The 24,216-nt window shown below is 41.1% G+C and overlaps 2 protein-coding genes across 5 annotated transcripts in view; one reads left to right on the top strand and one right to left on the bottom strand.

The window, feature by feature from the left end:
- Nucleotides 1–3,634: 3,634 nt before the first annotated feature.
- On the top strand, nucleotides 3,635–5,310 carry sp5l (Sp5 transcription factor-like). Its single transcript, XM_030734575.1, has 2 exons — nucleotides 3,635–3,746; nucleotides 4,068–5,310. The coding sequence occupies exons 1-2, from the start codon at nucleotides 3,693–3,695 to the stop codon at nucleotides 5,106–5,108; spliced, it is 1,095 nt and encodes a 364-aa protein (XP_030590435.1). The 5' UTR covers nucleotides 3,635–3,692; the 3' UTR covers nucleotides 5,109–5,310.
- A 1,543-nt stretch (nucleotides 5,311–6,853) lies between these two features.
- The window catches only part of arhgef25a (Rho guanine nucleotide exchange factor (GEF) 25a), a 33,622-nt gene continuing 16,259 nt past the window's right edge, over nucleotides 6,854–24,216 (bottom strand). The window contains exons 2-16 of one of the 4 annotated variants that reach the window (XM_030734510.1): nucleotides 21,029–21,336; nucleotides 20,362–20,472; nucleotides 16,597–16,721; nucleotides 15,321–15,387; nucleotides 14,791–14,894; nucleotides 14,448–14,517; nucleotides 12,821–12,910; nucleotides 12,442–12,534; nucleotides 12,066–12,116; nucleotides 11,883–11,960; nucleotides 11,590–11,781; nucleotides 11,157–11,337; nucleotides 10,008–10,237; nucleotides 9,628–9,762; nucleotides 6,854–8,765 (exon numbers count right to left, since the gene is read on the bottom strand). In XM_030734510.1, coding sequence (XP_030590370.1) covers nucleotides 8,640–8,765; nucleotides 9,628–9,762; nucleotides 10,008–10,237; nucleotides 11,157–11,337; nucleotides 11,590–11,781; nucleotides 11,883–11,960; nucleotides 12,066–12,116; nucleotides 12,442–12,534; nucleotides 12,821–12,910; nucleotides 14,448–14,517; nucleotides 14,791–14,894; nucleotides 15,321–15,387; nucleotides 16,597–16,721; nucleotides 20,362–20,472; nucleotides 21,029–21,336 — 1,961 coding nt within the window. In that variant the 3' untranslated portion in view covers nucleotides 6,854–8,639. The remainder of the gene's footprint in view (nucleotides 8,766–9,627; nucleotides 9,763–10,007; nucleotides 10,238–11,156; nucleotides 11,338–11,589; nucleotides 11,782–11,882; nucleotides 11,961–12,065; nucleotides 12,117–12,441; nucleotides 12,535–12,820; nucleotides 12,911–14,447; nucleotides 14,518–14,790; nucleotides 14,895–15,320; nucleotides 15,388–16,596; nucleotides 16,722–20,361; nucleotides 20,473–21,028; nucleotides 21,337–24,216) is intronic. The other 3 variants (XM_030734511.1, XM_030734512.1, XM_030734513.1) reach the window with 3 other exon arrangements.

Raw genomic sequence — 24,216 nt, 5'->3', positions numbered from 1 at the left:
GATGTGTTTTGGGGGGATTTAAATATTCTTCCACACCAAAACATCATATTTATTAAATAACTAAACATGATAAGAAAAAAAAAACACTTTCATCAGTTTTTTTCATCATGTTCTAAAAACAAAAAAAAGGAATTCTGATATACAGAAAGATATTAAAAGCTTTAAGGTTTAAGATCAGTTCCAACCTTTCACTGTGCCAATTGGAAAGAAGCTAAAGTTTTCAGGCTCCAGAATATTCAAGATTTATAAGTGTAGAGATGATCTGGCTGTAATAGTAATCTGAGATATGGTGTTGAAAAGCCTGAATCTACAGAAAATAACCTTTTGAATACCATGCAGAGTAAACATCAGTCTTTGTTCAGTATCTGTGCCTCCTTCTCCAACAACCACACACGTTTCTAACTCGGTATGAAGAAGAACAGACTCCTCAATGAAGTCTCAACTGATTGCACTGTAAACTCCAGCTGTAAGCGTTGCTCTTCATCCTAAAGAAACTGACTGTCATGGTAATTATGGCCCATCGTGTCCCGTCTTGTCCCCCTGAATGGTTAAAGAGCGAGGCACTACAGTTAGCTGCAGGCTTCTTCGTGCTGTCTGTCTCATCCATTAGGCCACATTTGTCACACGAGGGCCATTGAGGCAGCTCTGTGTTGTAAAACTGGCTTTTTGACATGGCCACCAGTACAAAGGCTGCCTTCCTCTGTGGCTGCCCTTTTACAGTGCAGATGGTCAAGACAGCTGGGACAATTTAGTGATCTGAGGCTTTTAAAATGCCCCCCAGGCATGATAAACAGCTTGAATACCCACTTGCATATTCTACGCGGGGTAAGATTATGTCTGAAAACAAAAACAGCACCATTTGCGTTCTGCAATGGGCAGAAGAACTGAAAACTCCTCCAACATTGGGAGATTAAACTATCACAAACGTCCCTGCAGAGTTTAAAATCTGTTATTCTATTTTCTTGGATGCGTTTCCTGACTAGAAATAGGTGCATGAGAACATCTGCATCATCTTGTTGGGATTCAAAGTCTGTGTCAGTTTTGAAGTTGCTGGTAGCCACCCAGTCAGAACAGCGTGCAATCTATGACGGAGCAGGCCTGATTACCAGCAATCTCACCAGCTGTTTAATGAACACAGGGACCTCTTTCTCTGGAAATTAGTTTTCCCTTGAATACTGTGGAAGCCGTATCCAGGTCTATTTAAATGAGGTAACATGGGGAAGGTAAGCACCACCACATGAGCATTGTTTTCACAGTTCAAAGTGAGGAGAGAGTACTTTGCACTTCAAAGACACTCATCTGGGAGGCAGTACAGTGGGGGTGGGGTGGCGTGGGGGAGAGGGGACAGGAAATAAGAATCAGGGTAATTAACAACTTCTGCTCTGTAATAAACCAGAGACATAGTATACCTCTGCCTCCAAGATACATTCCTATTTTCATGTCCTTCTCACTCTTTTGCTTTCCTACCCTTTTCTTTTCAGCTTTTTATTTTGAGTTTTAATGTTTTGTTTTTTAGTTGTTTTTTTTTTTTTCTCTCAAGGCTGTTGTGACTACATTGTATTTATTACCTCATGCACAGGTAATTAATTATCATAAGAAAATCGGTATTGCTTTAATCTAACTGCAGCACTGATCTGCATGCTGAAAAGCACCGAGAAACATTCGGTTAAATAGAATTCATAAAACACATCTTTCGATCTGCTGTTTTTCCAAATGTGCTGCAACATTGAGTAAAAGATTTAGACAACAATACTGATACAATAATGAGATGTTTTGTCAGATAAAATCAAGTCTAAAGTCAAAAATATAGGTGTGATTTATTACAGGCTTCAGCTCAAAGTCTGCACATATGTGTGTGGCCTGGAAACATCTTGTGTTTCAAGATCAGATGTTCTGTTAAGGAGACAAAATAAGCTGCACTCTATGTTTAGTTTTCACACCAGTAACCTAAAAAAGGCCTTAACCAAATGGTACAGTTAACTGATTAACATTACTGCCTTCCATGTATTTTTAATTGAGTTACTGGCTGAGAGAAACGAAACAAACCTTACGCTTATGTTTAAATGTATTTATAAAGCATATATATATATATATATATATATATATATATATATATATATATATATATATATATATATATATATATATATATATATGGAACAGAAATATATATATATATATATATATATTTCTGTTCCTTGTTTCTCATTTCAGATGGCTTCACTGTGGGGTGTGTTTATTTAAGGATCACAGCTTGTGAAACAGTGAGGAGCAGATAAGCGAGGAACAAGGAATTTACATGAGAAACAGGTTCCCAGCCTGGATTTAAACTCTTAACATTGTAATGGTGAACAGACTTACAGAATAAGATTAAGCTCCAATCTGCATTTAATGGAACAGATCTGAGGTGGCCTCTACTTGAACTCTGAAATGTGAGATGTCACACAGGGCAGCCTATTTGACATGTCACCTACTGGTGAGAACTCAGAGTCTTTGATTAAGTTTTTATCATTTACAGAAAATACTGGGACTTTCTTCAAAGTGTGGGGGCCTCATGTCGGCCAAGATTGCACCTGATCTTCTGTTAAGAAACAGGAGAAAATTAATAATCCTCTAAAATGTCCATTTAATCTTTACAAGTAAGAAAAACGTTTATGTTCATCGTCCCTTGTTTGATTAAGTGGTGCACTTTGTTACTTTATAATGCTGTCCTATAAGTATGAATGATTTTTATTTCTATTTGTTGACTGGGGATCATGGTTTGCTCACCTTTTCATTTAACACCACATCATTAATGGCTGCCAAAAATAAAAATCCACCCACTTTCTATCTTTACTTGAATTCCCACAATGGGGTTAAATCAGCATGCAAATACTCCCAGAGTGAGAAAGATTTTTGACTTAGCTGGCTCTATTTATCTTAGATCTTTTAACAGACTAAGCATTTTGTTCCTGTGCAAAATTTAGTCCTAAATGCACACAGTGAAAGTTGCTGAAACGCATAAGGTTAACTTAGATTTTTTTTTATTGCATTTTTTTTAATTGCATAGAGTAATAAGCTTATTTTGAATTATAGAAGTACATCCTAACACACGACCTCAGCTCAAATAGATGCTGTGTACTTCTCTAAGAAGTAGTTTTCACAGGAGCCTTTTTAAATCATTCCTCAAGTCTTTTTTTTTTTTTTTTTCAGAACAATTGAGGGAGGAGTCAGTTGTTGGGGTCAGCATTTGGTTGAAATTGAGTGAAATTATGAGTAGCCCACCCCTTCACCTAACAAGCCCCCCTCCTTCCTCCCTCACATCTCCTCTCTATTGACGGGTTCGCCTGCATCATACTGAAGACCCCGTTGAGAGGATCTTTTCTCACTATAAAGAGAAGATGCAGCACCGGCGCCTTTGAGATGATCGCAAGGATTTACTCCGCGCCTCTCTGCCCCTAACTTCTGACGGGCACGCACCTTCGGCTGTTTTAACGCCAAAAGCATCTGGACTGCTAGCAGACTGAAAATATTTACCTAGTGGAGTGAATGTGAATGAACTTCCCTTTATATGCTGCCAAAGCGTCGGAGTCATTCCCAGGCTGTGAACACGTTTTTTCTTCTGTGCGACCAGCTGTAGTTCAGACTTGGTGCGTCGGTGCCTCTCGGCGCAGTTTGTGTTGCAGGTGCGTGGAGAAGGAGTGTGAGGACAGATGGCTGCGCTGACGATACAAAGGACTGACAACTTTTTGCACACCTTTTTACAGGTTGGTTAGATATATCTTTTTTCGGTAGTGAGAGCACGTGTCTCTACAACTTATAGATGACTGAACGAATATGTCCTGCGTGTCTATTACGTTTTTTTTTGTGGTAGTAAAATAATATTAGGGCAACTGAAACTAGCAGGAAAAGAGGAAAAAACTCAAATATGATGATTATTTATTTAAATTTAAACTTTTTCGAACTACATAGGTCCAATTTCTGAATTGCGTGAGTGAAATCACATACAAATTGCATTCTTAATTGTATGATGAATTAAAACTTGAGTCGTCAGGAAACCTGATGTGTGTTTTTATATTCCCACACAGGACCGGACGCCCAGCTCCTCTCCAGAAGGGGCACCAAACGCCCTCTCCTTTCTGGCCACCACCTGCAGCCAGGCCTGGCAGGTGGGAGGCGCAATGGGCTCAGAGGGTTCTCAGTTCCCCTATGAGGGCACTGTCAGCTCAACATCTGGAATGTTTCAGCTCTGGAGCAATGAGATGGCACCCAGCACAGCCCTCAGCACACATCAGATGACCTTCACAGTGCCCAAGATGCAGTTCCCTGGACACATGCAGTCCGGCCTGAGTCATCATCACCATCATCATCATCCCCATCATCACCACCATGAGCTGCCTCTTACCCCTCCAGCTGAACCTCCATCATCCTACTCCTTTGAACTCTCCCCTGTTAAAGTGTTGTCCTCACAGCCACAGACCAATAGCCCCTATTATCCTCAGCATAACAATGTGGGACAAAACTTCCCCAGCTTCCTCCAGAATTCATCAGGTAGGCATCATTTGTCTGGAGGGCATGTGGAAGATGGGCAACAATGGTGGAGCTTACCCCAAACCAACGCTACCCCTTCCAACCATCCCTTCTCCCTGGGCAGACAGCTGGTTTTGGGACATCAGCCCCAGATAGCTGCTCTTCTGCAGGGCACCTCCAAAGGTCTGCTGAGCTCCACGCGCCGCTGCCGCCGCTGCAAATGCCCCAACTGCCAGGCGAATGGTGGTGGGTTAGAGTTTGGAAAGAAGAGACTGCACATCTGCCACATCCCGGAGTGTGGCAAAGTGTACAAGAAGACCTCACACCTGAAGGCACATCTGCGCTGGCATGCCGGGGAGAGACCCTTCATCTGTAACTGGCTTTTCTGTGGTAAAAGCTTCACCCGTTCAGATGAGCTACAGCGGCATCTCCGCACGCACACCGGAGAGAAGCGCTTTGGGTGCCAGCAGTGCGGCAAGAGATTCATGAGGAGTGACCACCTCTCTAAACATGTGAAGACCCACCAGACGAGGAAGAGCCGATCTGGGCAGCCTTCACAGAGCACGGACCCTCTGCTCACCAATATTAAGAGAGAATAATTTCTGTGGTTCTTCATTCAGAGACAAAAACCAACAATGACCAGACTGGGTGACTCTCACTCACTGCCATAGGTTTGCACTAGAGGGTAAGCATCAAGCTCCCTGAATATATTCTCTTGTCAAAGTCCTGCTTTTGACTTCAAGTACTACTATAAAGTAAATTTAGTGACCACTTTGAGTTACATACTTATGTGCTGTTTGGAGCCACGCACCTTTAAAGGAAATTTGAAGCCTTTTTAAGCGATATTGTGAGTTTTTGCTGCATTCAGTGTACGTTTCTTGAAGCCACACAAACAGATCTGGAGCTAAACTTAATTCTTTCACTTTCATAATTCAAAATGTATTTAAATTTCAGCTGATTAGATTTCTTTTTTTTAATTTTGTGATGTATATATTTTATTCATGTGAAGGATTAGCAAGATGAGAAACATTTGAAAAGGCTTTCCTAAATATGTTCCTAAATAAATGTATGCCTTAGTACAGCCCTGATTTCTGCTCCCTTGAAAGAATGGATGAATACCTGTGTTACTGCTGATTATTAGAATTTTATTCCAAAACATGTGCTAATTTGTCAACTGCAAGGTAAGAATCTTTTTCAAAATATAAACATGAGTGTCTTTGATCCACATGTGTGTCTGCTCTGAAGCAGCAATCTTCATTGCTGCAGATAAGCAAACATTTCACATTTTGAAGTTGTTTGTAAATTGTGTACAAATATCATGAACAGTTTTATTGGTATTATGGCAGCATGTAAATTTTAATAAACATTGTCCTTGAAACAATTTCTTTGTTTCTTAGCAACGTTTTTTGTTTGTTTGTTTGTTTGTTTACACCTGGACGAAAGGGAAGGAAAAAGACAGCAAAGGTCAACAGTTTTAACTTTCTTAGCAGCTCATTCAGCAAATGTGTGAATTTCTAAGGGCAATCTGAAGCACCCAAAGAGCTAACCTTTTATTTAAATTATATTTTATTGCTTCCAGAATACAAATGCTGCTCATTGTGCTGTTGGTGTGAGGGAAGGCGCTCATAAAGAAGACCTAACATGGTGCCTGTTCAAAGATTTTCACACCTCAAAGTAAATACTCATCCCATTGATGGAGCTGTTTGTCTTGCCTGCTGCAATCAAGTTCACAGTCATGTGGCTTTTAATGAGTGTTTTCATTCTCTCAATGGAGAAAATTGAGTCAACAGATGCGACACAGGGCAGTGGAGAGGAATTCCCTGTGAATAGGACCCCTGTTGCTGAGACCCCCTCAGCGGTGGCAGGAACTCCCTTTGATTTTGCACCCTTGTGAAAGTTAATACCCCCCCAACCCCCACCCTACCCCCATAAGCCCCCCATATATCACAGCCACGTTACGATCGGCCTTGCTTTACTGCCCAGAATGGGGCTTTATTCAAAGGCCAGCCAACCAGATGTCTGCTCATCCAGGGGTTTCTTCCCTTTGTTTTTAATCCTGTTTGAACTTTCTCCAGCTGGGATGCAAAAGCAAGCAAAATGCTTTGTCTTTGTCGGAGGTCCCGCAGTGGTGTCTGAGGACCTCCACAACCAATTTAAAAGTTCAGAATTTAAGAGAATTCTGCACAGATTGTAGAGCCAATTGGGTCAATTTCCACTGCTTTTAAATAAAATTCACTTGCCTGCCACAGAAGTCAAATACTCACTGAAATACTCTGTAGAAGGTTATTTTTTTAAGCTAAAAAGAAGCAAATACATAGAGAAACACAAACACCATGCTCTGTTTCAAAGACAATTTTTAATTCATATGATACAACTGTTTCTACTCAGTCAAACATGTCATTAACAAACCCTCTCTTGGTTTTATGTCCTTGCTTTTGGTTCTCTGTAGTGGTATTCCTTTGTGTTACATGCAAAACTGCCTGATCAGTAATACCCATGAAAACTCCCCACTTCACATTAACTGCAGATACATTTTATGAGATGGTTCAACTCACCTAATGCCCCATCTTTCAGTTTTACTTAAAAGTAATTTAGTGTTGCTTTTTGGACCGATTAGCAAGCAGCTTCACTGCGAGCAGGAAGCATGAGGCCTATTGATCTTTGGTGCAGCTGTATGATTTAACTAAACTGAGAATGGAAGCCTTGTGGGGACCTCTATTGGCCACAAAGAAGAATAGACCTGACAGGAGAGCCCCTGTTCTACACTCTGCTCTCCTCTTTTTGACACAGTCCAGATAGAAACACAAATATCAACAATTGGTGGTAAGAGTAGTGGAAAGCTGAGCTGCAGTTGTGTTTGGCACTGTCGAGGGGGAGGGAGCATGCAGATTTGTCAGCATCACTCTGTTTATGCAACAACATGTCACTTTCAATTGAACCAGCTGGAACGGTGACATTTCTTGGCATACCTTATTGTTCATGGTACAAGTGAAAATGTATGCACTGTACAGTATTTAGTCCATGAGGGCAAAAGCTAACAGAGATTATAGAAATGGTGCACGGCTTTGACATGACAATAGTGGTCTGATAAAAAAATTCATATTAGTTTAAACCAACGCATTTTTTGAAGGACTTCTGTCCCCAAAAATCGCAAGCAACCCACTTTGGCCAGTAAAGAAAGAAAGATGTAAAGATGCTGCATGCAGAACTTTGGGTCAGCACAGCAGGCCCTTTCAATGCATATCTTGCAACTCCTCTGGAGTTACCCAAAGAGTAAAAAGTATTCTGAAGTGACGTCATACCCACAGAGAACCTCCAGGGGGCTTCCTCATGCCTTTTTGTCCAGATCAAAGGAGGGCCAGTCAAACAGAATAACAGAGCACATAGGTGCTCTCAACACGGTGGCAAGAAAGAAAGTTCTTTAACTTTCAGACGATATTTGAGCGAGTAAAGTACTTGTGGCACGTTCACATCAAGTCTTCTGTCTTTCCCCCTACTTGTTGAAACAAACAGCAAACTCAGTTGTCAGCAGGGAAAGGAAAAACATGTATAATTGTAGCTGTGTTTGTCTTCACAATGGGGCATCAGAAAAAAAAAAAAAAAAAAAAAAACTTCAAGGAAGTTTACCAGAGAGTACGAGAGGAGCCAGAGCCACTCCTTCCACACTCTCACACTCTCATACACACACAAACACATCCACACATGATTCAGGCACACACGTAACTCCAGTGACTTCCCCATTTAGGAATGGAATCATCAAATAAATTCCCCTTGCCCTTTTGAAGAGAGAATATAAATTCTCAAAAAAGGTAAAAAGCAGAAACTGTCATAACAGTAAGTGTCCATGGAGTGTTAGTGACATCCCACTGGGTGCTCCTCATGTACACTGAAGGTGATCAAGGCTAAGTCACCTCCTTTTAAATGGCTCTCTAAAAGGAGCAACATCAATTATGATAGTTGCAGCCTATAGTTCCTTCATCTGTTCCTTCATGTTCCTTCATTAATCTTCAGAAATCCTGATTGAAGCAGGTAAGGTACAGTCTGGCATGAACAAAATAGTAGAGTCTTGTCTTCCCAGCTGTGGCATTAGCTGCCATCCTCCTGACCCAGGACACACATAGCATCAGAGTTCAAAGGTCATCCTCAGCTAGCTGGGCCAGGTTGCTAGGACGTCGTCCAGCTGAGGGACCTGACAACGCAGCCTGGTTTCCAGCATCAGAAGCCTGACCCCTGCGGCAGCCCTCTCCTGCTCTCTGCTGGGGAGAGAGGGAACGTTCATCACAAAGATTTAAAGGACTTTCACTTAATGCAGTAGCATGCTGCAAGCAAACACCATTTTCATTTTTATATATATAAAAAAAGAACACAATACATCTTTCTATTCCAGCACTTTTTATACAGCCTTTTATAGCCTCAGCATGAAAAATGCACTGGCCTGTCCATCTTTTGTATGCTGCTCAGCACAAGTATAGGAAACAATTATCTGCATTTGATAAGCATCTTTTTCTAACTTCCTTCTGCTGACTTCTGGTTCTGCCTACTTCCTGTTTGTTATGTGCCAAGTCTGTCCAGTCTGAATAAACAGAGAACAAGGTGGAGAACAACAACAACTTCTGGCTTGTCAGTACAGTCCCTCTAAGGACATGATCCAAGTGATGACATAGGGAGGCTTTGCTAATCCACTAAAGCCCAATAACAGGATGCTCCTATTCTTGACTACATTTTCAAACTTCCAGGACAGCCAGGCCTGAATTCTTATTGTGAAGCTGTGGGATCTCACTAAAACTTATTGTACAATTATTGTAATCAATTTCCTTCAAAGATTTTCAGATTTTTAATCATTCCCTTACCATCCAATAGGGGGAGAAATAACCCTTTTGTTGACTCAACATCTCTACACTGCATGAGTGTCTAAAAAATAGTCAACATTTACTAAATTCTTTCATTTTTTTCATTACCTTCATTGAGTACATTAAAATTAATGTAATGTTAATTAGACCTTGTTCCCCACTGGACGGCTTGGTGAGGCTTTTTTTGTTATTGCTTATAACCTGTCATGCAAATTATTTACATCCTAAGTGTACCAACGAGGCAGATTTGTGCATACATATACACTACCTGTACACTTTGTGTGGTTGGGGTGTACAGCCCATTTGACACAGCTTGACAGTTTGGCTGATCAGTTAAGCCAAGTCGGACATGTGATGGAGAAACAGTGTGGGAGTCAGCAGGGCATGGCTGGACCACAGTGGGCTGCAGAAGCAGGTAAGAACAGATAAGTCTCTAAGTACTGGAGTGCATGCACACAATACCATTTGCTGTTTATTAATATTTTGGTGTTTTTTTTTTTTTGCAACAGTCCAGTCCAGAAGCCATAAAAGCTTAAGAGATAAATAGGCCATGCAGTGTCTCATGAACAGAAGTATTGAGGTTGAGTAAGCAGTTACTGCTGGGCAGTGCCTTTGTATGTAAGGATGAGAGAAACGTAAGTGACTTACATCCCTCAGCGAGTAGGTCTCATTGGATCCTTGGCTCTGGCCTTGGCTCGGTAGGTAGAGCGCAGGAAGAGAGGTGTTGTGAGAGTGAAGGGAGGGCAGCTTATGACGGTCAATAGAGGCAGAGGAGTGAGGCCGCAGGGCACTAGCAGCAGACAGAGGGGGCCTCATACTGCGGCCCAGGCTATTAGACTTGCTCTCTCGCCGCTGGTACTCAATAGGCGACTGTAAGGCTGAAAGAGACAGAGAACAGAGGCAGGTCTTATGAAACTCTACTGCTGATTCTGATTCTTTTATAAAACACTGTATCAGGAGGATTTAAGTATGTATTTTTAGAGGAAATGAAGGAATCTATGATATGGCATATTTTTCATATTATGACAGTGTTATATTGTAATCATCACCTGCCACATACATGCTAATAAATGCTTTTATGCTAATAAAAAATCCTTAATAAATACAAGTGCTTCTGAAAATCATTGACTTAATGTTAAATTATCAATGTTATGTTTTACTGATTACTAATGCTACATGAAGAAAGTTAATGGGTCACCAGTATGTCAGTCTCGCACAAAAAAACATAGTAAATGATACCAAATCCTTAGAGGTTTAAAGTTATGATTGCAAAATTACTCATTTAAAGTAAAGTTGTGACATAACACCACAAAATGTAGACTTGTCAAAATTCTCATACAAAGTCAAAATGGTGAAAAAGTTGATCGATGTTTTGATGCTCAAATATGTAAAGGTTTTTGCATCTATGCTCTGCACTAACTTCATGCTATCTTACAGTTTTATTACATATTTTCTTAGCTTCTTTTTTCCTTCAAGGCGAACTGGGCTTCCACATAAAGACTGTGCATTAAAAAAAAAAAAGGCATAGGCAATAAATGGAAAATAGTCCAAATTCCAAATTAAAAATTTAACCCCCCCCCCCCCCCCCCCCCCCACATGTTTATATACCGCTGCAGCATGTCATTACATTTTGTCTCCTCATGCCTTCTCACTACTGCACAGTCTTTACCATACAGTACAAAGCATCTTGAGGTGACTGTTGTTGTGTCTTGGTGCTATATAAATAAACTTGAATTGAATTGAGCTGAACTGAACTGAGAGTGACTTGTGAGTCTTCATTGCTCTGCTGGGACTTACCATTAAGGAAGTTGCGCTGGCTTTCCAAGATCTGAACCACATCATTGACCCAGGCCCTTCCAATCTCTGGGGAGGAGGCCTGCATCTGGAAGCGTACCACGCTCCCATCAGGGTTGCGTGATGTCAGTACAAAACGCGCATCATCGCCATCCACACTGGGCTCCACCCCCAGGCAGCTCACCTGGAACATACACATCTAACTAGTATCTACTCATGAAATGCTTTGATAACACATGTATGCCTCTAAAAAAAAAGTCCACACAAGATGGAATTATGTAAGCTGTGGCTCTAGGCAGGAATTAATGTGTTTTGGTTCGGTTGTGTAACTTATAACCTGGGAGTAAGTTGAAGTTTCTCTTTTCTTTTTATTAGTACTTACAGTTCATAAAAAACATCCTGTGCGGCTCATGTGAGTTTATTAAGGCCTACTCACCTTGATGCTGTTTTTAAATATGTATCCAGGGAGTGAGAAGCCTTTCTTCCTGTCTATCGGCTCACTAAAGATGACCAACTGCTCAAACAGGAAGACGCGTCTTTCCTTGGCTCGTGACAGGAAGCCACTGTCCTGCTCTGCAACAGTGAAAGTGTCCTGCTGGAGCAGCTTGCCCTGGGCTGTGATCTTTCCCTGGTACCACCACAAAGATTTTTTAAAAAAAGTAAAAAAAGGAAGTAGTTACAGTGTGATTTTGTACAGAAGAAAGATGATCTAAACATCCCAAGACGCACCTCAAAACCTTGCAGCCTGCCCACATTCATCATATCATTGCAACGTTTTGGCACAAAACACATAACTTCTACTGCTTTCTGTTTAAAAGGAAAAAAACAAACAAACAAGTGTTTGTTAAGAATGGGGGAAAAAACAACAACAACATGGTTTATACATCCAAAGCACAGAGTGGAAACACCCACCTCCAGATCCTCTGTGTCCATCCCAGCTTTGGTGTAATACTTTAGGAAGTCCTGTTGAAATAAACACAGCATGGTCACCAGAGCATTCCAGGTTTACTGCCCAGAGTAAGGAGAGGTAATCGAGAGGAGTATTTATGAGCACCATGCTTCCTTATGACAAGGAGGAATGACTCAAAGACTTTTACATGCTATTGTTTCAATTTTAGAGTGAGAACGGATACTCTTTCTGTAAAGGGCCTCTTTCTCTCTTACCTGACCAGACGATACACTTTTTGTGATCAGCATTTATGCACAGAGGGTTGTATGCAAGCAGACACAGTATACATGTAGAAATGCTAGTGTGTGATTAACAGTACAGCAGGGTATGCTTTGTTACCTTGAGCAGAAGCTGATACTTCATGATCCTCTGGACAGGCTTGATGAGAAGGTCGTTGAGCTGCAGCCTGTGGCCCAGCTGCTGACGGAGCTCCTAGCAGACACAACACGTGTCAAAATGACAAAATATGACAGCTGATGACCAGCATGATGTCTCTCTGAGCATAAAGCACAGGGTTTGTAACTAATGTCTATTTGTCATGCATGTGGCAATTTGAACAATAAATGGCAAATCCCAAAACAGAGCTCATGGCCGTGCTTAATATATAGCAGCACTTTAACTAACAAAACAGATGTCACGTTTAGACTAAATGGAGGCTATACTGATCAGTTATAAAAATTGTATAGAGTCAAAAAGATAGATGTTAAAATTTGCTCACCTCAAAGTAAGTCTCAATATATTCTGAGACGATGTGTTCTGACTTGGGCTTGTTCTGACAGTACACAACATACATATGCAGGCGCCTCTCCTGCAATGCGAGGCACATTATAAAATCATTTACTGAGCTCTTTTTTTTCATTTTTTTAAACAAAAAGTTAGCCACAAAGTTTTAAAAAAAAGACACTGAGAAAAACAGATCTTTAATAGCACTGCAAGTAAATGAAAATGCCCCTGAAAGTGAGTAAAAACATGAGCAATCGATGTGCGGGTCTCTGATTGCTCTTTGGGATGAAAGGGAGCAAAGCAATAATGATTTGCCTAAGACAGGGCCTTTGAAGCCAGCTCTCTCTGGTAGTGCCTACTCTTCTGTGACTAATTGGCATGGAAGTGTAGATGTGGCAGACCTGAGAGACCTAATGGAGTTATATGTAGATGAGCATCAGGTTATGTATAATTTACCCAGGTTGCCCTCTGTGTAACCAGAGCCTTTTAAAGGCTGCCGATATAAGACTCTACCTAGCAACAGACATGGCTCTGTAACCTAGAGAATGAACGAGCTGCTCCACATGAACGCGGACATCATGTAACACTGTGGGTTCAAAGTCCCTGTAATCTGTAGTTACATGTTCGTATGTGTTTATATGCTGCATATGTGCACGTGAGCACATGTGTTGCATACTAGTGACACAGCTCTCGTTAAAAGCAGATTGGGCTTTCTGTTTTTCATTAGGGCCATGTTCCCAGTCTGCTTGTTTTCACAGTTTGACACCATGCTTAGATTTAGTTACAAGTTTCTTTATTCCCCCACAGGCTTTCTAAGTTAATTATCCAGTGGGCTGAGCCTTACTGAATTGTTTAAAGAGCTGCAGTCAGAGATAGCAAAAGAGACACGTTTAACTTAATCATTTTCACAAAAAGAAGCAAAGTCGTCCTGTTCGAATTATACATCGTGTCTATCTCATCTGCATGTGCCACCACTTACCCAATATACATAAATCTAATCTTGCCTGCTGTGTTGGTCTTGTGACCCTATACTGACTCTGGTTCTATTCTATTAGCAGAACAATAAACTAAACGGGGAATAGTTTTGCACACATCATCGTTCTTGAGTCAAGATATGAAAGAAAGAGAACCCTGCTTTTTTTTTTTTTTTTTCGGCGGGGAGGGGCATTTCAAAGAGCCTGAGTTTAAAATTTATTATTCTTCCTTTCATTCTTGTTTTCTTTTCAGACTGTTTTTCCCTGGTGTTTCCTCCAGGCCAGACTGCAAGACCAGACAGCGTGTCATATGTGTATGTGTGTGTTATCCATGTGCACTGTTGTAAAAACACAGCCTGACTAAGACGTATCAGTAACAGGGAAGAGGAAGGAGAGGTTGGCAGCTGAGGGAGTTGGAAAGAGGTATGGTAAAGGATCAACAGGAGCTCTGCTGGGTTTTTTTTTTTATGTTTTGTTTTCTGCAGCTCTTTGCACCTTCGCTCCAAACAGCACAAGGAAGAAGACCCAGATCTGGGTAAGCATGCCTGCCTGCACGTGCGCGTGCGCACGTGTGTGTGTGTGTGTGTGTGTGTGCGTGTGCGTGTGCGTGTGCGTGTGTGTGTGTGTGTGTGTGTACATTGTACTCACATGTTTAATGAAGAGCTGAGCCAGCCTCTCTGGCTCTGCCAAACACTTCTCCAGCTCTCCCAGGAAGTAGCTACATAGAGGAAACACACACACACACACACACACACACACACACACACACACACACACACACACACACACGCACGCACACACACACACACACACACACACACAAACAAAACCATCCACAAAACGGAAGGTCAGATTTCCCTCCTGCACTTTTGTTCCTCTGTCCTCTCTAAGCTACAAACAGAGCTGCAAATTATTGTTTGCCTTTCAGTTTGCATGCAGTTAGCATACATTTTTTTTTTGCATATGCTTAGAAAAAAAACTAGGGACTTACTCTTTATGCCAGTCAAATATTTGATGAATGTTCCCAAAAACAATTTTGTCTTTTCCCTTCATGTCCTCCAGTACACCTTTAGAGCTCATTGTGGCCATGTAGCCCTGTAGAAAGAAGAGAAAGCTGCTCTTATCTCTTCAGTCCTGCAAAAATCTAAAGTTGGCCCTAAACAGAAAAGGTAAATATAGCTAAGTTGTTATAACAAAGAGCAGAAATCACACACCCACTGTTATGGAGCTTTAATTAACTTTCAGATGGCAAGAATTCTTTTCTGAACCAAAATATCTTGAACTATTTAAGGCAACAGGAGATGGTTCTCTGGCAACATAAGGCTCCTCAAGCTAATAACTCACAAAATCTGCTTAAGATTGGAGATGTGTGATGGAGGCAGACCAGAGTGTGGAGTAAAGTGACAGAACTGTGATGATTAAGCTTTAGAGCGTGCTCTGAAAGTCTGAGTGGATGACTAAGTGTGCTCCTTTTTTGTCAGGGAGATTGTGTGTTCTTAGCTGCCAGACTTTGTGGTTTACCTCCACTATGAGCCCCAGGTCTGACACATAGTGCTTCTCAGTTTCAATAAGCTCCTTCAGCACATACCTATAAAAATATAAATGAGGAAAGATTAGGGTTTAGGTTATCTCACTGAATTCCTTCTGCACGCTGCAAAACGCTTCATTTTACAGGTCCCAGTTTCCTAATATGTTTCCAGAATGGAACTGATAACAGATTTCAAGATTATAAGAAGTTTCCTGCAAATGAAGATGTGCTTTGTTATAAATTACACACAGAACACAGCTAGTATACAGCTGGTACACTCTCAATAAATCCAATTAATTAACAGAACTGTTAAGTTAGGACACAGCAGATCAAGTGAACATGCAAAATTTAACTAAACACTCAATGTTTCCCAAAGTATGGGACTGCCTTGCAATCTTAATGAAGTGAATCAACTTTGCCCTCTTGTCATGAGGAAGGCTAAGATGCCACGTCATGACCAGAGCATGGACCATCAGTCATGTGATTACTGCTAATAAAGACTGACTAAAGCTCAACAGATAAGTTATACAGATTATCAACTTGGAAATAAATAAATCATTACAGTTTTAGCATCAGATTCACTGAAATCACCAAATGCAAAAAAATGTATTTCACAAATACTTTCATAACGACTTCAGTTGGTACTTACCATGTGTATCGTCTTAAAACATTGGGTCAATCTTCAGTGTAATTACTATGAAATCATTTAGTTTCTTTCATAAATCAATCTGAACTGTCAGACAAGTAAAAAAAAAAGGTTTACTTTGCTCTTCTTTGGTGCAGTGACCTGCCCTGTTGGTCCTTGTGAACAGATATTTATCTTGTCATAGTTGGAAAAGGACCATAAAAGATATTAAACAGTGGCTCAGTGTCCAAGTAAAACTTGACAGTGTCGCAATGAATCTGAAAATAAAGCAGCCAAGAATCTGGAAGAAATATTCTTTGATGATACAGACAGCATTTGTAGAAAATTTGTTTTAAATTAATCTTTTTTGCCACATTATTTACAAATACACGTCTCTAGGATGCGCTATTTATCATTTGGGTCCACCATCAAGTCAACATACATACGTCCTATAAGTGCCTGCAAGAAGATGTTCTCAGCTGACTCTTGGCTACATGTTGAGTTGCAATTATTAAATCCTTCTAAGATCAGCTACACTCGAATATAACACTGCTTGAGACAACACATTTATTTAGAGACTGCTCAACAGCACAAATTGTCATCGGGGATAAATTATGTGAGGTTTGCATTGATAAAACACATACATGCTTTTCTCTAAGGCACTCTTCCTCTCCTCCTCAGTGTCAGCCGCAGCTGACCATTGGCTGGATGTGTCGTCCATCAAGGCGGACTCACTGTCATCTGGCAGAACACCAATGGACTGCGTGTCCTGAGGAGGCAGAGACAGACACACAAACTGTTTATCAAAGGTCCTGTGCCAGTAATGTGGATCAAGCCAGGAATAAAGTAAATAAAGGGAGATAAGGAGCAGGAGAGAAATGGTAATGATGTAGGTTGCCAAGGTGACCAGGGAGCGTAGAGACACATGAGTAACAGAGATTGAATGATAAAAAGATCTGATTCAGATTGTTGCTGTTAATGATGCATGCTGAGCTACACTTAGAAAAAATAAATAGTCAGGGGAAGAAATAAGTTTCATTGTTGCAGGAGATAACAAATAAAGCTGTTCTTGATAAAGATTTAGTGCATACCTGCACTCTGTGGCATTACAGTACTTACAGTACAGTACAGTACAGTACAGAAGTTTAAATTAATAAATAAGTTTGCCTATATATATATATATATATATATATATATATATATATATATATATATATATATATATATATATATATATATATATATATATATATATATTAAAATGCATCACACATCTATTTTGCTTTAACATTTGTATCAGTATACAGCAGCTTCTACATCACTGTTTCCTGCTTTACTGGCCACGTTGTACGTGAGATAAACCAAGGGTTACTGTGATCTAATCAATTGTGTTCATGTGGTATATACATGACCTCCTTTTCAAGCTTTTTCCTGGAATTGATATAATTTCCTGTGGGGGTCCTAGTGCAAATATAGAGTCATTGTGCACACCGCAAAGAGGGCCTGCAAAGACTTAAGTCGTGACTAACTCAACAGAGACATGCTTCACATCTGCACACAACCCTTAGGTTTTTCTATGCTAGTATTCCCTCTCACAACAAGCACACATATCCCTTTTATATGGTCACTACAATATATCTACCTAACTGTATCTATAACTAAAGTTGTTTCTTCTATTTTTTTTTGGAAATTTCTTGTTCGCCTTTTCACTCCTTCTTCTGACTCTGGAAACCTATAGAGGCAGCCATATGCCTTTACTTAAATCCCTGTGTCCCCTTGTCCCAGTCAAGCAGCACCTCCCTACCTTAAACACATACACAAATCTGCACACACCACAGACATATGTCTAATCCCTCAGACCCGCCTGGCAGAAGGCTGCCCTAAAGAGAAATAAATACATGGGTGGACTGATACATGTATAAGTAAACGGAAAGAAGGACAAGACTCTCATTTTCTTCTCTGGTCTAGTTCAACTTGTTCACCTGCCTTCTTCTTGATAAACTTGTTGCCATCAAGAAATTTTGAACTTTCTGTCGTCTCACAGTGATGTGTGTGAAAGAGACAAAGCCAAGTAAAAGACAGAGGCGAGCAAGGAGAGACAGAGAGGCTCCACGAAGACCCTCTCTCTCCCAGCTCATCTTGCCCTGCTAGGAGTGTTCCAGCCTAGCTGACAGGTCTTCCTGGCTCCCTGATCATTTCCAGATGTGCTGTGGCAAAAACCAAAGGAAAAAAATCCCTTGTCTCCCTCTGTTGTAAGTTTTGTTTTCTAGCCAGAAGCCCACGAAATAAACTGACAACAGTTTTAGAATAAGCCGAGGGAAAACCTTCTTTGTAGAATTAAAAAAAAAAACAACTTTCCAAGCAATGCAGAATGAAGTGGTTATAAACCTCCGTTTTCCTTTTTTTGTATAGGGTCAAAAAACAAAGTTCAAGAACCAAGTTTTATGTGAAGAAGTCAAAGAAGAATTTTATCTTAACAGTATCATCTGTCAGACATGAGAACAAAAATGATCACAGATGTTTAAAGGTTTGCACCACAGAATAATACTAAGATTAAAGCACAGTGTTGAAGACAAATCCATAATTTTATATCTGTTCACTAATTTCATGATCTGTCTTTTATCATTTCATATCCAAAGCTGTGGATCAAAAATCACGAGCAGTAAAGTTGGGTTCTGATGTAAAGAACTTTTAAATTCACATTTAAGTGTGGCTTAAAATGTGACCGTTTCAACAGTAATTATGAGGCATATTTGCCAGTGCTTAAAACTGGATTTTTGAACTGCAGAGGTGGCATCAGCAATTTCTTATTTTTATAAGGAATGGAGCAAAGGGCCCAATCATCATCCACACAAACACACATCAAAGTTAAGATACTATGCTAAGGACAAACAGATGATTAGATGATTTCATTATGTCTCAAGTGCAGAAAAATCTAATTTAACAGCAATAATGCAGGTGCCACAAAGCAAAAGAGGGCCTTGAAGAGCCCTCACAACAAATGCACCACTTTATTCTTTTCCTGTTTTACTGAAAGTTTATTTTTTAATTGAGGGGTTTCTGTTTGTTATTTTTTTTTATGGGTCAAGATGAGAGACTGTACAAACTGCTTTTCAGGAAAAGCGATTTAATAGATCTGTTGATCATTTGTTCGGGTTTGTTTTTAACACAGCAGCTTGTTAGACTGCTGACATCTGCAGAATTTTCCCGTATTTGGTCAAAAACAGTATAGTGTGAAGAAAAGAGGGGAAAAGAACAGCACATGTAAATTGGACCCGTGGCCAGAGAAGGTGCCGTAGATGACAGGAACTATCAAAGATGGTTGACCTACATAATTTAATCTCTCCAACACTACCTCTCTTCCTCTGCGCAGCTTTCGCTCTCCTACCAAACACTGGCAGTAAAAACACCAAAGCACTGACCTCATCCCTCTGATGTAATCACGCTATTGTCTTTCAAAGTGTTGTTGAGGCTGAAATTATAGTTTAAGTGCCCAGGTCTTGACTCAACAACAGGACACACTTCACAGTGTTTAAATGCTCAGACATCATTATTGTTTCCTGTTGATGGGATACAGGCACCGCAGGTTAATGCAACACGACCGCTGTTCAAACAAACACCGTTTTCCACCGGGCTTCTCACAGCAAGAAAGGAACACTCTGAACACCCAGCTCAAGACGCTCCTTTTTGCCTTGAGCAACTAAGTTTGAAGGAGAAATGAAAATGTGCTCGCTTCTTTGTCAAAAATTTCTTTGTTCTAGAAGTGGAGTCATCTTTCACCACATCTGTCATTTCTTATTTATCTCCAGGCGTGTCCTTTTGCAACGTGTTGAATGTGAGTCATGCATCACACAGGTCACTGCCAGATTCTGCCCTCTGGTCCTCTGAGGGCATCGATCTGCTCTGAGATAGTGTTGTATTCAATTTGTCTCCATCTGCATCTGTGCATATGTGTGCTCCCTGTCTATATGTGCCTCATCACATATATGTAGTATGTGCGGCTGCGAAAAGCAGCCTTCCTGCGTGCTTTTGTTTGCTCATTTTGCTTCATCGTTGAGTTCCTCCAGCAGCAGTAGAGTTAGTCATTTCCAGAGCTGGCTGGAGGGCCATGGAGACAAAGAGCACTGATGTCACCTCCCCACCAGGCTGCATCCTCACTGAGAATATTATTTCTACTCCTCTCTGAGACTGTCAGCTAAAATGAATCATTAATGAATTATTTTCATAGTTTAAATCTCATACCAGCTATTAGATTCGATAAAACCAGCATTGCTTCAAAAGATTACTAACTGCATTTAAGCCACTTCTGCTTGATGTAATTTTTATGTGATACGTATCGTTTGTGCTACAAGATATAACAGGTCAGTGTTGTTTGAGTGTTATTTTTATAGCATATCAAGATGGCAGACCTGGGTGTTTGGCAGTGACGTGCAGCCGATCAGCGAGTCAGTTATGCAGCTGGGTGACTGCAGTGTAGCTGGTGATAGGTCTTCAGGGCTTGCCAGGCCATCTTTCCACTCCTGGAATACACACACACACACACACACACACACACACACACACACACACACACACACACACACACACACACACACACATATTCACAGTGTCAGAATAACAAAATCTGTAGCGTGCATGAGTGTTCTGGCACACAGAGACAGAAGCAACTCCAAAAAGAAAATAGGGCACATGAATCGCAGAACAGGGTAGGGTAAGAGACTGCAGGAAGAGCCAGCAAGTCTGCTGTCATATATAGTGAAGCTGTCAATGCTTGCTCCCACAGGGATTAACTCTACATCAAACCTGCTTCTCCACTGATGATTTTGAGCTACCTAAAGTAAACAAGCAGGGTCAAAATGTTGGTTGTAATCTGTATTTACACAAGAATGAAGTCTTGCATGTATCAAAACCAGTTTATTCAAAGACCATGTGATTAGACTTAAGTTTGGTTTACTTATGAGGCGGTTCATGTAAAATGTGCAAAATGGAACTTGAACCACAAAGTCCGTAGGCAATACTTTGTTTGATTAGTTCATATGATCAAGAAAAAAAATATCCTTGCTTTACACTTCTCACCAGTTCTCTGTGGGTGACAGGCAAGATGGTGAGAGTCTCATCAGGCCTCGGGAGGCTGCCCATATCTTGGCTCTGGCTTTGGGATGGAAGAGATGCAGGCTTTCCCTCAAGTTTGCGGACCTGACGCTCTCCTTTCGCAGTGGATCCAGCGCTAAGTTTGCGGACAGGGTTTGTGAGCCATTTCTTCAGGGTGCTCACAGAGCGCCTGGAGCCTGGGGAGCTGGGGGCAGAGCTGCCTGATGCCTGCGGGGGCAGTGACACCACGGAGGTGGAGATGCTGCCCTCACTGCCTGCTGCCGAATACGAGTCTGAAGAAAAGACACAGAGACACAGACAAAGCAAAAGGTTATTGGTTGAAGAAGGGTTAAATGGGTCACAAGGCAGAGTAAACTCGACTTTCAGACCTTAGTTAATCAATGAATCTGCGGACTTAAACAAACTTGCAAAAAAGAGCATTTTGTTTCAGGGAGAAAACCCTTGTTTGACTATTAGATGAGGCATAACTGCAGGTCTGCGAGGTGATGCTAAACTGAATCAAATCAAAATAAAGAGTGGAAATATAAACAGGTTTTTCAATAACCACGGCTGCGCAGGTGCACAGCTACACAATAAAAGATGTTTTGATCATGCAAAGTATTTTTTGATATCACTGAGCTGTGTATCAGTCTATGTCATCATGTGATCACATTCTGATGCAACACAGACAGCAGAGGTAAGGAAGGTTGATATTTGATACAAAAAAAATACTAAATGGCCGTTGCAGATCGACTGCTGCACACTGATGTCAGGAGGACATGGGAAGTGGGTTGGGGGTTGAGCTAGGACCGGACATCCTCTTTAATCCCTTTTAGAAGGGGAGCTCCTTGCCGGGGACTGTTTGTTTTTTCTTTATTGTCTTCCATTCCCATCCTGCCTCAGCCCCTCAACCTACTGCCCTTCCTCCAGCCTTTCTCAGTCCTCAGCTCTTCTTCTAAGCTGTGCATCTGGAATGTTTCATCTGTTCATTCGCAGTTTGGTCATATTGCCTATCCATCTTTACACCCTAGACATTAGATCTACACTCCTACAGATGGAGAAACAGTCTTTCACGCTCAGATTCACTTCCATTATTCTTTATTGTATAAAACACCCCAATAAACCCACAATTATTTTCCAAGAAATAAGCCTAAAGTTCCTCTTAAGTTTGTAGTTCATAGCATCTGCTCATAAGACAATCTAATTTCAGTGTGTCTTATTTGAGCCACAGAGGAAGATCTTCTTATAGTTCTCAGCAATAAAATGCAGACTTATACCCAGAGTAAATAATTCAGTTCAGTTCGGTGTTCATAGTTAAAGGATTTCAGCATATCTCAATTTCTGTCTCAGAAATTCAATAGTAGCAACAGTGCTGATCAATAATAATGAGCTTTGGACTCCACACAGCACAAAAATCATAGAGTTTGACAAATTGTTAACCTCAGAGCAAAACATGCCATGTTAATGACACCGTATTTCTGCTAGCGCATAAAAAAAAAACTTGTGCTGATAACTAAATAAACTAACTCACCACCACAGAGACACCATTTCCTCTATATTTTTCCACCATGTATCATGCATTCATGTGTGTGATCTCAGCGTGGCCAATTTTCCCATCCACTTCTCTCTAATTCCCCCCCAAATATCCATATAAAAGACTAGAAAGAGAGTGTGAAAGGAGATCTGAGCCTGGCAGAATGGGCACCTGAACAGAGAGAAAAAAGATGGCCATACCCCAGGGCGAACTATTACAATATCAAAATGCATCTGAAAGCCATTGCATTTATGGTTGCATCTGGAAGAAGCAAAGCATTCACCATCTGTGAAGGCTCCCCAGTCAGAGAGAAGAAAGGATGTGAAAACGCTGGGGAGCACATGTGATGTTGTGCACCCTCCCAACCCAGCTTTTCTGACCTCTAACAAAGGGTCAGACCCGGAGGTTTGTATTTCCCAGTGTTCCCTGCTCAAGTTTAGTTAGGTCAGCTTTTACGGTTCAAAGTGCAGAGATACAACCAGCAATACTATTTCTAACTATCTCCAAGCATCAGCTGAAGAAATAGGGGAAAGAGACCGACACTGCTGCAATGGCCTGGAAGCAATTTGAAATGATTGGAGACAGAGCAGAGCAGCTTCACCATTTGAGGCTTTGCATCGGAATGATACAGTAGCTCTGTCAAATGCACAGATTTACGATGCGCAGAGCACACATTACTTACTGGTTTTATAACGGCAATCCTTACATCTGTCACCATGGCAACTCAGCAGTTCTACTGATCATGTATTCTCTGTACCTTATACAAGCCATTAAGGAGACATCAATAACACTTTTTCACAGTAACAGTGAAAAAAAAACTGTAAGGGGAGATGATGAGCTTCCCCTCAGAGAAACACACCTCCGCTCTCCCCACACACACTGCAAGATAAGTGGAGTTAATACTGTTATACACCTACAAAGAGGAAATTGGGAAAAACCAAACCTTCCCACTCTTTCCCTGGCTCAGTGCATGCTGATAGTGCCCAGTGATATTCATCTCCATAATGGCACCGCTAAGAAAAGATTACCCACGCTGATTTTGTTAATGCAACTTGACTATTGTTTATGTGCTTATAACAATTAACAGTTAAAGGCACAGGAGGAAAGGGCTGCATTAAGCTGCCCTGATCTGTGGTGATTTGTTAATGCTAGGTTTTCACCAGTCGCCCACTCACTGTCTGAGAGGATGAGCGAGTGCTGGGGTGGGAGGCTCATCCAAAATTGCTGTACTGTGTAACTTTACAGCCAAGTGGGTATCTGTTGCAAAGTACTTCCAGATTTTTCTTAATGTTGGTCAGTCACAATACAGAAAAGAGCCCTCATCATCTAAGAGGGCAACTTAAGAGAGTCATTTTTCACTGTTAGCACTTGAAGAAGAAAAGAAGAAAGAGCTTTATTTGTCACATACATTTACATGCAGTGAGATTCATTCTCTGCATTTAACCCATCACACACATGGAGTATGTAATACACACAGCACAGCATGGAGCAGGGGGCAGCCAAAGGGCGCCCGGGGAGCAACCTGGGGGGGTGGGCTTGCTCAGGGACCCACAGTGATGCCAGCCCGAGGATTTGAACCAGGGTCCTCTCAGTGATGAACCCTCTTCTTCTCCCCTAGGCCACCACTCTTGTACAGTAT

Source organism: Archocentrus centrarchus, chromosome 7, assembly GCF_007364275.1.
Source record: "Archocentrus centrarchus isolate MPI-CPG fArcCen1 chromosome 7, fArcCen1, whole genome shotgun sequence".
Lineage (NCBI taxonomy): Eukaryota > Metazoa > Chordata > Actinopteri > Cichliformes > Cichlidae > Archocentrus > Archocentrus centrarchus.
This window is presented reverse-complemented; position numbering and strand designations above follow the sequence as displayed.

What these genes read in the sequence shown, in the direction of transcription:
- sp5l (XM_030734575.1), top strand. Translation starts at nt 3,693, where the DNA reads ATGGCTGCGCTGACGATACAAAGGACTGACAACTTTTTGCACACCTTT. An exon ending in TTTTGCACACCTTTTTACAG is followed by an intron (nt 3,747 to 4,067) that starts GTTGGTTAGATA and finishes ATTCCCACACAG; the next exon opens with GACCGGACGCCCAGCTCCTC.